We start from the raw sequence: 12,467 nt of genomic DNA, 5'->3' as shown, positions 1-12,467 counted from the left end.
TACTGGGAAAAGGTTGAATCTGTTTTGTTTAAAACATGTTTAAAACATGTTTTTTTAACTCATGTTTAAAACTATGTTTAAAACAAAAAAAACATGTTTTAAACAAAAAAAAAGTTTGCTTTGTTCTTTTTTTTTTTTAAAAAAAAAAGAAATTTTGCCAACCCTGATTCATTCCCGTAGGGAAATCCATCAGTATGTTACCTGTAAGCGGAACAACTTCGATTTACCCCATCACTTTACCACGGCCTACAAATCATCTTTCACCTTTTCGGTTCCCAAAGTATGGAATGCATTGCCTGCAAACATCGCTAGTGTATCAGGGTGGCTACAAACAAGCAGAAATGAAATTCCCTGACTTTTCCAGGTTTTCCAGGACAAATTTTACATTTTCCCCTGACAATTACAACTAAACTAAACTAAACAAATTGAAATAATAAACTCATACAGATTCAGGTATGAATTTGTTAAGTACCAATATTATCTTCTATGAAATTGACTTAATTTCTCTATTCTCTATGATTTGAATTCAAACAGCAAAATAGTGAATTTGGAAAATTGTTACAATTCACAAGCTAGGGAAGGATTACGGAATTTTATACACAGTAAGTTTAAAATAAAATACTTTATTATTTTTAAAGTTACGACTAAATAAGATAAGAGTGAAGAGTGATTAAGAAATACAATTTGTAATTTATCAGTCTCCTTATAAATTCTCGGTATTATATGTTGATATTTCCACTGAGGTTTGGTACCCTCTGCTTGCAAGAACCATGAGCGCGGACTCATTTTTCAATGCATAAAGCTACTTCTCTCTTCTCTGTAAAGCAAACAATTTAACTCTTGCATATAAGTGAAACAATTGACTCGAACAAAATAAAGTGTCATATTTCCTTACAATATCAATTGGATTTCTGCTTCAGTACAGTATATCCAAGTGAAGTACTGTGAAACTGACAACATGCAGTTATACCATTAATGCTGACGAAAAGGGTATGTAGGTATTAGAAATTTAACGCAAGGAATTTATAGAATTGCATTGTATAGGTACCTGATTCAGCTAACCACACATTAAAACAGGAACACTAATAATAAAAGATTCTGAAAGTTGATATACGAGGGGCATCCTGAAAAAAGCTCCAATGGTGCCAATACGCAGCACTTGTGGTCGGAGAGCGACACACACACATGCAGGAAGGAAGAAGTGGCATGTAGCTAATCTGGTACAGTTGCAATGCAGCAGTTTTAGGACAGTTCTAGGTTAAAGATTGCAGCTCTCATACAGTCTCCCACCGACTGCGATGTAGCCTATATTGCACGCTCAGAATTTGGCACAGAGCCACCAGCAATCGTGTGAGGTGTGCAGACCGGACGTCGTGAGTGATTGTATGGTCAGACGATGGTGCAGACAATTCACGGAAGGCCAATCGAATGTGCACAACCCTATACAGCTGAGTACACACGGGCCCTTTGCATCACTTCAGGTGAGACATCTTGGACCACTCCCTGTACAGCCCTGGCCTTGAATGTACCGACTTTCATATCTTTGTTTAACTGAAGAAGTTTCTGGCAGGGCAATGATTTGTCAGCTACACTGTGGTAGAGATAGTTCCAGTCTTTGCTGTCAGACACACATACCATGGGCATACAAAATTTAGTGCCATGCTACGACAAATGCCAGAACAACGGTGGTGATTATGCCGAAAATTAGGTTAGGACTCACTGTTACTAATGCAATAAATTACAACTGATATTCTTGTTTTATTTATGCCTAATCGGTAGAGACCTTGATATTTTGTTATTTTTTTCTAAATTGGTGTATTTTCTTATATTTTATTTTTTACTATACGGTGTTATTTTTTACAAAATTCACATTTCCATTTTAGCGCATTTTCTGGCAAATATCTGAAACTATACCTTCATGGTGTTTTTAAACTACTGTTTCAAATTGTAAGTCACATGGCCTACGCCTCTACATGAGAGTTTGATATCTTGAAAGTTATTTTGGGAAAGTTATTTTCCATTCCCCTTTTTTAATTTTAAGGTAAGGGTTTTAGATAATGGAATTTTCCCCGTATATACTGAAGGGTGCATAATGACCATAAGTGGCGACGCATCCAAACAATTAAAATCAATCAATCTCACGTGACAGATACCGATATATTATGGCACCAAAAATTGGCATTATCTTTTTTTGACTTGTTAGTGTTACGTTTCCCAAAATTCGCGTTTTTGTTTTAGAACATTTTTCTGCCAAATATACCGAAACTTAACTCCATTGTGCTTCTAAACTATTATTTTTAAATTGTAGTTCACATGGTTTACGTATTTTCGTGACAGTTTGATATGTTGGAAGAGATTTTTGAGGAAGTAAAAGTAAAGTGCTCCCCTGCACTTTTCCATGAAGGTGTATAGGGGTGTGGAGTTATAGCACCACACTTTCTTGATCACGGCTGAAGGTGGGGATGATGTGATCAGGACCACGCTCCTGGCTACCTTTACCCCTCAAAGTTTCCTCAAGGTACCAGCTTCATATGATGCTGGGTGGGCGCCGGAGCTGTTTGAATAGGTGGAAAACATCCCGGTTCTCCCCCACAGGGGATCGACCCCGGGTCTCTTGCATAGTAGTCAGACGCCCTAACGACTGAGCTCCATTATTACTCGCTCGACAAATGCCGATGGTGAGCACTTAGCTTGGTAATTCAAAACATATCTCGTGCGACAAATTCGAAGATGTGGCTCCCGTGTGACGGTAGATACGCACTCGATCTCCTGTTAGAACCCTGCCACTTTGCTCTGTTATGCAAATGGTTTTGATAGAAGTTGAAAAATCGTGGTAAATACATGATTTAATGTGGCTGTCTGAATTATTCCATGTACGTATAACTCTATAGTTTACTCTTGAGTAAAATGTTGGAAAACGTGCATGTTCTATGTACACAAACATGGCCTAGAAAAGACAAGAATGTTGGATTTCATGGAATTTTTCGTTGTTTTAGGACATTTCTTTTTTAAAAAAATCGCTAAAACTGCCAACAATTCACATTTTATGCCAAATTCGCATTATTTCGATATTTCGAACGGGCGAAAAATGTGTCCAGACATCACTGCACATTCCTAAACATAACTTTGCAGCAATTACCATTTTTCACGGTTTTCACGTTTGTGAAAAATCAATGTCCCTACTAATTGGAAATTACTTTCTGGCCACCCTTCGTATAAATCAGTAGATGGAAAGTACAAATTTAGCAGGGCTGGCAGAGAAAAGTCAATTCTTGAAGAAAGTGATTTGCTTTTATGATTGAATGATTCGAGTAAATATGATATTAAAATATTTACGTATTTATTATTAGTATTTTATTTCATAATATTGGATATTAACTTTACTCAGTGAGAGATTATTGACCATCTCTCACGAGTTTAAACAGACAGGAGAGAGAGTGGCGTTAATTTCATTGCAATACTAGTGTTGCAGTAAATTTGAGGTTGGGAGCATGCACTTGCCAATTTTTATAATGTCCTTCCTGCAGGACAATGGTGAGGGGATTCTTGACAAAACGTTTTTCACGGATGAAGCATGGTTTCAACTCTCTGGCTACGTTAATAGCCAGAATAGTCGTGTGTGGACTACGGAGAATCCGCATGAATTTAAGGAAGCACCACTGCATGATCAAAAAGTTCGTGTTTGGTGCGCTGTGAGTCGTTCACGCATCATTGGGCCGGTCTTCTTTCAGGACACCATCAATGCAGAACGGTACTGCACCTGCATTCTGGAGCACTTCCTCTGAGATCTGAATGAGGACGAAATTTAGAATGCCTGGTTCCAACAGAATGGGGCGACTGCACATACCGCCCACACGTCGATGAACTTTTTACGCGACATCTTCGGTGACCGCATCTCTCGAGGACTCTGGCCTCCTCGATCCCCCGACTTGCCTCCACCGGATTACTTTCTGTGGGGTACGTTGAAGGGGAAGGCCTATGAAGGTAATCCGCACACCATACAGGAACTGCAAGATGCATTGACCCTTCACATTCGGAACATCGCTCCCGATGTTCTTCACAACGTCTTTCAGAACTTGCAGAAACGTGTGCAACTGTGTCTTCAAGTTCAAGGGACTCACTGCGAGCATCTCTAACTGCCATACATATGGTATTTACTTACTGAACCAATGTCTAGTACTGCATAGTTACTTAATGAACACCCTAGTCCGCACAGAAAAGTGAGTGGTATATGCTCGAAGATCGATAGTTTACGTATAACTTTAATTTGTCTGTAGTAGTGGGCCCTCAAATATGGATCGTGAAGTGAAAGACGTAGGGAATAATCATCTCCATGTTTCACTCGCTCTCGGCCCCTGATTTTTGCTTATAAAAATTAAACTATTGGTCAATGCAATAATATACCCTACAGTTTAGTCTATCTTCACAATAAAATAAAGGTAACGTGCTCCCCCGCGCTTTGCATCAAGCCATGAAGACGTATAAGGGCTGTGGAGTTAGGGCCCTACACTTTCTTGATCATGGCCGAAGGTGGGTGTCTTTACCCCCCCGCCCCGAGAGTTTCCTCCAGCCATTTTATACAAAGCTGGGTGGGCGCCGGAGCTGTTTGAACAAGTGGAAAAATTCCCGGTTCTCCCCCGCCGGGAATCCAAACACACTCGCATGGTAGTCACACGCCGTAACAACCGAGCTACAGAGGCTCTTTACCAATACATAGCGATATATGAAAATGAAATCTATGATTACGGGTTGAAACTACTGGGGCATATTATTACATGTATATTTCTATGATTATTGTCATTGATGTGATATTTGATTCTATACACTCGAATGTAGTATTTTCGAGAGTGGGAGACAACGAATATCAGCGATCGAAAGTAGTCTCATGCAGTACTCTAGCGTAAAAAAAAGTTTTTGTACGAAGTGAAAAACATGGATAAGAAGCTAATTTTTTTGTTACGAGGTGTACTGTCAACATTGGTCGTGTTTGAGGGCAGTATCAAGCGTGTCCTACATCTGGTTATGTTATTCAGTCAGTGTCCAGATGAAAGAAAAGATTTGAAATTTATCGTACAAAAGTTTTTCATATAATAAATTTCAAATCTTTACTTTCCAATTGGACATTGATTGAATAACTGACAGTTGTCACGCACACCTGATACTGCCCTCAAACAGGACCAATGTTGTCAGTATATCTTGTAATTTAAAAAAAAAACAACTACTATTTTGTAAATGAGTATGCCATAATTAACATTATGCATCGTCTGTAAAGCGTAAAAATGGATCTTTTTTTTTATCAGTTCGGTAAATACACACAGAGACCATAGATATACATTGAAAACTTTTGCAAGTGACTCCATAGCTGTATTTTATATAAGTTCACTTCGTACAAAAGCTTTTTACACTAATAACTTTTTCCCCCCACACTGAATGTTCATGAACAGCACAATTTTCTACTTTAATGTTTAAAAATATCCACATAAACAAGGTTAATACCCAGTTTAAGATTAATGTCTTAACTATATTTGTGCAAACTTATTTACGTTCAAAGTTTTTTTTTGCTTTACTTTTTGGACATCCTTTAGAAGAAATTGCAAATGTGTGTCTTAATTGCTACACCATGTAAAATTATTTAGCTAATTGCAAAATATAACATTACGAACCTCTAAACTCTTAACACTGCAAGTGAAATTGGTTAGCAGCAATTTGTAAGAAGTCAAAAATGCCAAAACTTGAGTTTTTTTATATAAAAAGACTGCTTTTTATAGAGGAGAAACCTTCCATTCAAAAAAAAAAAAGCCGGCTTTTTGCAACTCTACTGACTACTAAATAACATTTTTACCACCACCTATCGAAAATCCTGGGCACGCCACTGTCTGTGGCCTCTCCTGACAACCACCCCGCCAGCTTGCATTAATACTAATTTATGATTTCGCTTGATCTAGCTTGGCGGTGATTTTACTTTCATCAACTTACTTAACTATTATAACAAAATATATTATAACTAAATTATGTGTGTTACAGTGGTTTTCTTTTCTATTGTACATGTAGTTCGATTCCCGGTGGAGGCACATAGTGGTTCGAATCTCACTTTAGACTGTAGGTCCAGTCGCGATTAGCCTTACTGTGCATGAAGTTGACTTAAAACACCAACACAATCACAATGTTTCTATTATACATGGAATTGTAGGTTTTTAAAATATTATATTTAATATTACAAATAAAGAATATAAAGAAAAGTAAGAAGCGGAGGAACAGAAATTGTGAGCGAAAGACGTCCTGGTTTATTTAATGGCACACAGGACATAAGCGCATACCCTAAACTTTCATGCTGGAGAAGGCGGGCATGCTTCGCCCCCATGTTTTTCTTTTCGCAGCAGGTTTTTAACACTTTTCTTTATTGTTGCTTCTACTTTGAATGCCTTTCTCTAAGGAGGGCGGAGGCTGAGTAGCGAATCTGAATTAGACAACTAGGTTTATGAAATACTAGCAAGGCAGTTTATGCAAGGAGCTTGTGTGAGAATCTCCTCTATACTCCATCCCTATTATGGACCCACTCTGAAACAAGGGGGGGCTGTTGATTTGTTTGGAATCACGTCTACGATCACATCAATATGACCTCGTTCTCAACAAAGACTATTCGTGATTCAGTCCCAGTATCAAAATGGGCGTTCTTTGTGTCACTTCAATTTCATCTAATCACTCATCGCCATCCAAAGGATTAGTCAAAAGTGACAGAAAACTTACGTAAAATACAAATGCAGCATCAATATGGCCTATTACTTCCACAATACGGAACAATATTTCCAAAAAGGAAAGTTTCTAATATTTTAAATTTGCATTTTAAGATTAATCTTGTTGAAGTTATTTCATTAGTCATCTACTCACCCCCGTCGTTTGCGGTTAACTCACATGTATTACACGACTTATCATATCAGAATTCAAAAAAATGAATATCAATCCTTCTCCCTATTTTGTGTGAAAATAATACTGTTTATCATTGTGTATGATATCCAAGTTCTACTCGTGTTGTCCTCTCGAAAAGTTCTCCTGACGCCTCTCTTGGAACTCCTGACTGAAAATACTGCAGTCCCATCGGGATTTAATATCTTGTTGGAAATTGGTTTATATTTATTGTATTGAGACAAAAAGTGGATCCGAGAGCAGTCGCGATATTCCCAAGAACACAGAAGAAAAATATAAAAGGCTATAAAATACTATTTTGAAGGACAGTTTCAACTTCTAAAAAGAGCAAGTTGAAATTTTCACCCTGCAATGGCCTCGATTGAAGTGTACAGATTTCAGAATTGAATTATGCGCTACAATTTGTTAAAAATTTTCGTGATAAGCTCTACTTTCCCCTTATATCCGTCAGAGCTGTAGTCTCAACAATTTCAGAGGGCATACGATAAGTTTTGTGATCGGTAAGTGGTTAAGTAAGACCAAGTTTCAACTAACCTTGGATTATGTTTCCATTAAAATGGTTGAAATCAATTAACTCTACAAAAAAAAAAAATTAACGGTAGGATAGCGATGACATGAAAAGGCATATTACAACAGAGAAGAAACTTTTAAAACTAAAATATGAAACTTATTGCAGACACTGCATACTGACTGGGTTATATCAAGGTTATACTACTTCCATGGCGTCAACAAGTTTGAAAGTGACCTTAATTCCTGTCGGAAGTAATTAAGGGGCCGTCGACCCACTGCATACCCCTCGAGAATTACGTAGATTTTTTTTTTAATAGACAGATTTCAATTTACGTAATATAAAACCACAAATAACAGATATTTGATCGCAAAGTATGACCCGCGTAAGCACAAGAAACCTATTCCGAACTACTATCGCTCATTTTTCCCGTAAAAAAATCTCAAACAGCAGCAAAACTAACACTCCTGGCGTAACAAAAACGTGAAATCACTATCTGTATCAAATATGGCCCTCACCTGACAACCATTTCCAATACGAACGAGAATACATAATTTTTGAAAGTACTAAAAACAACGTGAAATCACTATTGTGACCAAACCTGGCCCTCCTAAAAACTATTTCCAATGCGAACAAAAATATATAATTTTAAAAAGTACTAACCTTAAAACAATGCACTTTCTGGTACGTGGTTGTAGGGGTGAAATGTGTCAATTGGCAGACGAATCACATTTTCATTGATAGCACTTACCACACTAAAAACTCACCCCCAGCTTCCAAAGAAAATCCGGGGTAGTACCATGTCACATGACGGTCTCGCTTATTGCACAACACTTTAGCAACCTTGTGTTCTGACGTCATGGGAGATAGCTTTTTAATTTTAGGCTAAATGCCTACGTTGTTAGGTTAGGCCAACTAGGTTTAGTTCTCTTAGCCTAAATAATAATTTGTCATTGTATTTATGCTAATGCTACCCAATCTAACAGGCATAACCTAACCTCGTAGGCATTCCTCGTCTACCGAAACATCGTCTGCAATAAATCTCGCTCTCCCTGACGTAACACCAGGATTGCCAACCTACAATCTCCTATATTTCGAACACTGCTCCAAGTTACAAAACAGAAACAACGTAACATTATGTTCCTTCATATCACATGCAGATGTTAACGATGAAAATGACTCAAATAGTCCCATCAAAAAACTCATCACTTCACTATAATACATCTCCTAAAGCAAAAATCAACACAAATCGTTCGTATAGAACATAATCTTCATAAATGACAAAAATCATCACCTTATGGTACTAGTTTACTATCCTTCGGACACATTTATTTATTTTTACAGAAGAAACTACTTACCGTAATAAGCTCCTGTAGCATTGTCGAACATCGGGAAAGTTTTTTGTGTGATGTGGGAATGTTTCATAGCTGAAATTCATGTTCGTTGAAAATTAATTCTCCGACGGAGAATAGCTAGCCCCACGAACCATTGGCGCGTGGATAGGTTAGTTCTGTTAGGTTAGGAAACATAGTTAAAATTTGGTGTCGTGTAGTATCAGGATCTAGAAATTGGAAATAATTGCGAACCATTGACGCTAGCCCCACGAAACATTGGCGCATGGTTAGGTTAGGAAACAGTTCAAATTTCATCAAAACAACGTTGATACACCTTCAGGAATGTTCCGCGAAGCAGATACGTAACTACGAATGTAAAAATTGACGAAACGAAGAAATTAGAGGTGTCCGAAGGATAGTAATTTTTTTACCAAAATTGGTTCATCTGAGCACTTTCGCCTCTTTTAACAGCAACAGTTTGCATGCACACTAAAATAGGAAAAAAGACGTTAGAAATTGCTATCAACTCCAAACCTAACACTCCTAATCGAACGACGTAAAATAGCTGCTGTTGTGCAATTTCGTGTTTCATGATGTATATTCACTTCCGCGAAGCCTTTTGGTTGTCAGGGTAAGGTAACACGCTATGACGGACTTACCTTATTTCACAATAACATCTCCACGCTCTAAAAGCGGAAAACCTTCCAAAACAAAAAAAAAAAAATCTTACTGTTTATTTCGATACGCAGTAGTTTGACAGTAAAGTTTTACTATATTCTATACATAGTGAAGTTTGAAATCTTTCTGAAAGGTATTTGATTATATTGGCTCCAGTCAATTACATGATAGAATTCATTATTATTAACATTGAAGCACGCCAATCTCTTCCTCCTACTTAACGGTCAACTGAGTGGGAGAGAAATGCAACCTGTACAAGTCCGTTGAAGGAATGCATTTCAGAACAGTTAACGTATTTATTGTCAGAAGCAACAATAGCACAACATTTCAAGGAAGGCAACAAGATATGCAAGTACTTTGGAAAAATCAACCTTTCGTGAAACCAGTGATCTAATTGGACCGGTATGGCATACCGGTGGTAAATTAAGATGCCAAAAAAACATACCGGCAGTAAATTTTTCAGTCGGTAACGCGTCTGACTACCATGCTAAAGGTCCCGGGTTCGATCCCCGGCCGGTTCAAATCCGGGAACTTTTCTAACGTAGGAAGCGGCCCCGGCGTCCACCCAGCGTCGAATAACATGGGTACCCGGGGGAAACCCTGGGGGATAAAGGCGGTCAGGGGCGTGGTGCTGATCACATCACCCCCACTCACGACCGGATCAAGAAAGTGTGGGGCGTTACCCCCACACCCCCTATACGCCTTCATGGCGTGGTGCTAAGCACAGGGGAACACTTTTACTTTACTTCTTTATTTATTTATTGGATTTGATCGCACAAGTAGCTACGCAATGGCCAACAATGTACTCGCTCATTTCTCTCACTTTCTTGCACGTTTGAGTTGTACCGTACAGCACTCCACACTCTCCCCCCCCCCTTTGCGCCGTCGAGCGCTACTTGCCGATTACAGGTCTCGTGAAAAACGCAACAATATAGTCTGGGAGCGATTTTACGATACAGGGAATTTCTCCATTTTGTTTGAAATTCGGCATACTCGCTAATTTTGGCCGCCTAATCACGAATCTGCAGTCAAAATTTGGCGCTCACACGTGGAAATAGCAAAATAATCTAAATTAAGTTCTTATTTCCACACCCTCGATTTCCAAATTTCCCGCCGATTCCGGGCTCCGCCCCTGGGGTAATTGACCTACTGCCCCCAAACGCTATCGCGGCCCCGCCTATATCTATAGAGTCCCTGTTATAGGCATGTTAGAAATTGGCCGGATTCACCTGCCCCCAAATAAGCGCCAACTTTTAAGTGCAGATTCGTGATTACGAGGCCCAAATTAGTAAGTATCCCAAATTTTAAACAAATTGGATAAATTCCCTGTATTGTTAAATTATACCCAAGATCTTCATACACCATGCAAGATAATTCAATTTCTCTAGGGGTTACAGAGGGTCAAGGGTACCGGAAACACTACTAAAATAGCAGAGTCCAGTTTTTAGTAAACTTACCAACACATCATACGTCCGCCATGCATATTAAGCAGCTTGTCTTAGGAACTTCTGCAGTAGTGAGTGGCTTATAATGTCTAACACATTATTAGTTATTACAATTCATGCGTGGCAAAAATAAAAAGGGAGCGCAATTTGTGGTGATAAAAGAGAGAGAATCGATATAAGAAATAGCACAAAAAGGAACTGTATAAAACGATAGGTGTATGCATAAGAGCATACCGGCAGTACTGTATGCATATCCAATTCGGCCACTGCGTGAAACTCCAAGGAACAGTAGCTTTCGAGTGTAAAACAAGTTACCTGTGAACTAGTTAGAACTTGAACACTTACATTTCTGCAACGATTGCCCTACAGCTCCAAGGAGTCCACAGAACAAGAGTAGAATCGTGAACTTATACATTTTACCAGCAGATGTGAGCTACTAGCAAGCCTCGATCACACCAGCTGAATCAGACACCAACAACCGTCTTAGGGAAGAGAAGCGAGTGACTCACCCCCTCCAGTTTGTGCGTTTCAAGAAAAAAACAGCACTGGTGCCATCTTCCGGTACTCCTGTAATCCAGTTTCTTTACTTAGACAAATGAGGGGAGCTTGTTAGCTTTCTGTAACAGCATACTTTCTATTATAATATAATGTAAGCAGGCACGTATCTACAAATATATTTTGAGGGAGGGATCCGAAACAAGTATCTCAATAATAATAATAATAATATAAAATTTTGAATTAAAATAGTTAAGTTATAATTAAATTACATATTAATTAAGATATGTAAATTTATTAATATTGTATTTTTATTATTACATGAATACGTAAAAATATGGAATGAGAATGTTCACATAACATCTTATATATACAGAGCATTCCCTGACATTCGCTACGAGACTCGGCGGCAAGCGGCCCAGCGTCAGTGCTTGTCTTTCCCGGTGAACGGGGTCCGCGACAGTCGCACGCTACAGTCTGTTTTTTCGCTCTCCCTGCCTTCGTTCTCTTTCCCTTCCTGTTGACGTTGCAGACTGACGCAAGTATAATCCTTCCTCGTAAGTTGTGTTGTGTCGTGTCAGTGTGTTGAAGATTGTGGCTTCATATGGCACCACAAAAGTTTACATTACAACAAAGGATTTATCTTGTCGAGTGTTTCTTCGAAAAGAGGAATTGTGGAGAAGTACGACGACGTTTTCCAAACAAATTTCCAGTGGAAAGAAAAATGGGGAAATCTAAAAAATAAAGTATACAAAGACAATCCGCACACCATCCGTGAGTTAAAAGAGAGTACTGTATGAGAAATCGGGAGAATTACAGTAGGTAGAGGAACTTGCACGTGTAAATGCCATTTTCCTTCGGAGATGCCAGGAATGTGTTGCAGCAATGGGACATCATTTTCAACACCTTCTGTAGTCAAGGTTAGTACACAATATGAAAATTGTAATTTAATAGCCGACTCTATCGACTATCGCGGACCCGTTCACCGGGAAAGACAAGCGCTGATGCCGGGCCGCTTGCCGCCGAGTCTCGTAGCGAATGTCAGGGAATGCTCTGTATTATCTAGCTTGCGTATACTTAAGA

General features: G+C 38.7%; 1 protein-coding gene across 1 annotated transcript in view; it reads right to left on the bottom strand.

Moving 5' to 3' along the window:
* The window catches only part of LOC145977965 (transferrin-like), a 93,125-nt gene extending 81,728 nt beyond the window's left edge, over positions 1 to 11,397 (bottom strand). Inside the window, exon 1 of the mRNA XM_083110309.1 lies at positions 11,235 to 11,397. Within this exon, the coding sequence (XP_082966435.1) occupies positions 11,235 to 11,304 (70 nt within the window). The 5' untranslated portion in view covers positions 11,305 to 11,397. The remainder of the gene's footprint in view (positions 1 to 11,234) is intronic.
* Positions 11,398 to 12,467: the final 1,070 nt, after the last annotated feature.

The sequence above is a fragment of the Lepisma saccharinum genome, chromosome 24 (assembly GCF_977018435.1).
Source record: "Lepisma saccharinum chromosome 24, izLepSacc3.1, whole genome shotgun sequence".
Classification (NCBI taxonomy): Eukaryota; Metazoa; Arthropoda; class Insecta; order Zygentoma; family Lepismatidae; genus Lepisma; species Lepisma saccharinum.
The sequence above is the reverse complement of the archived record's forward strand: the minus strand, read 5'-3'. Positions and strand labels throughout refer to the sequence as shown.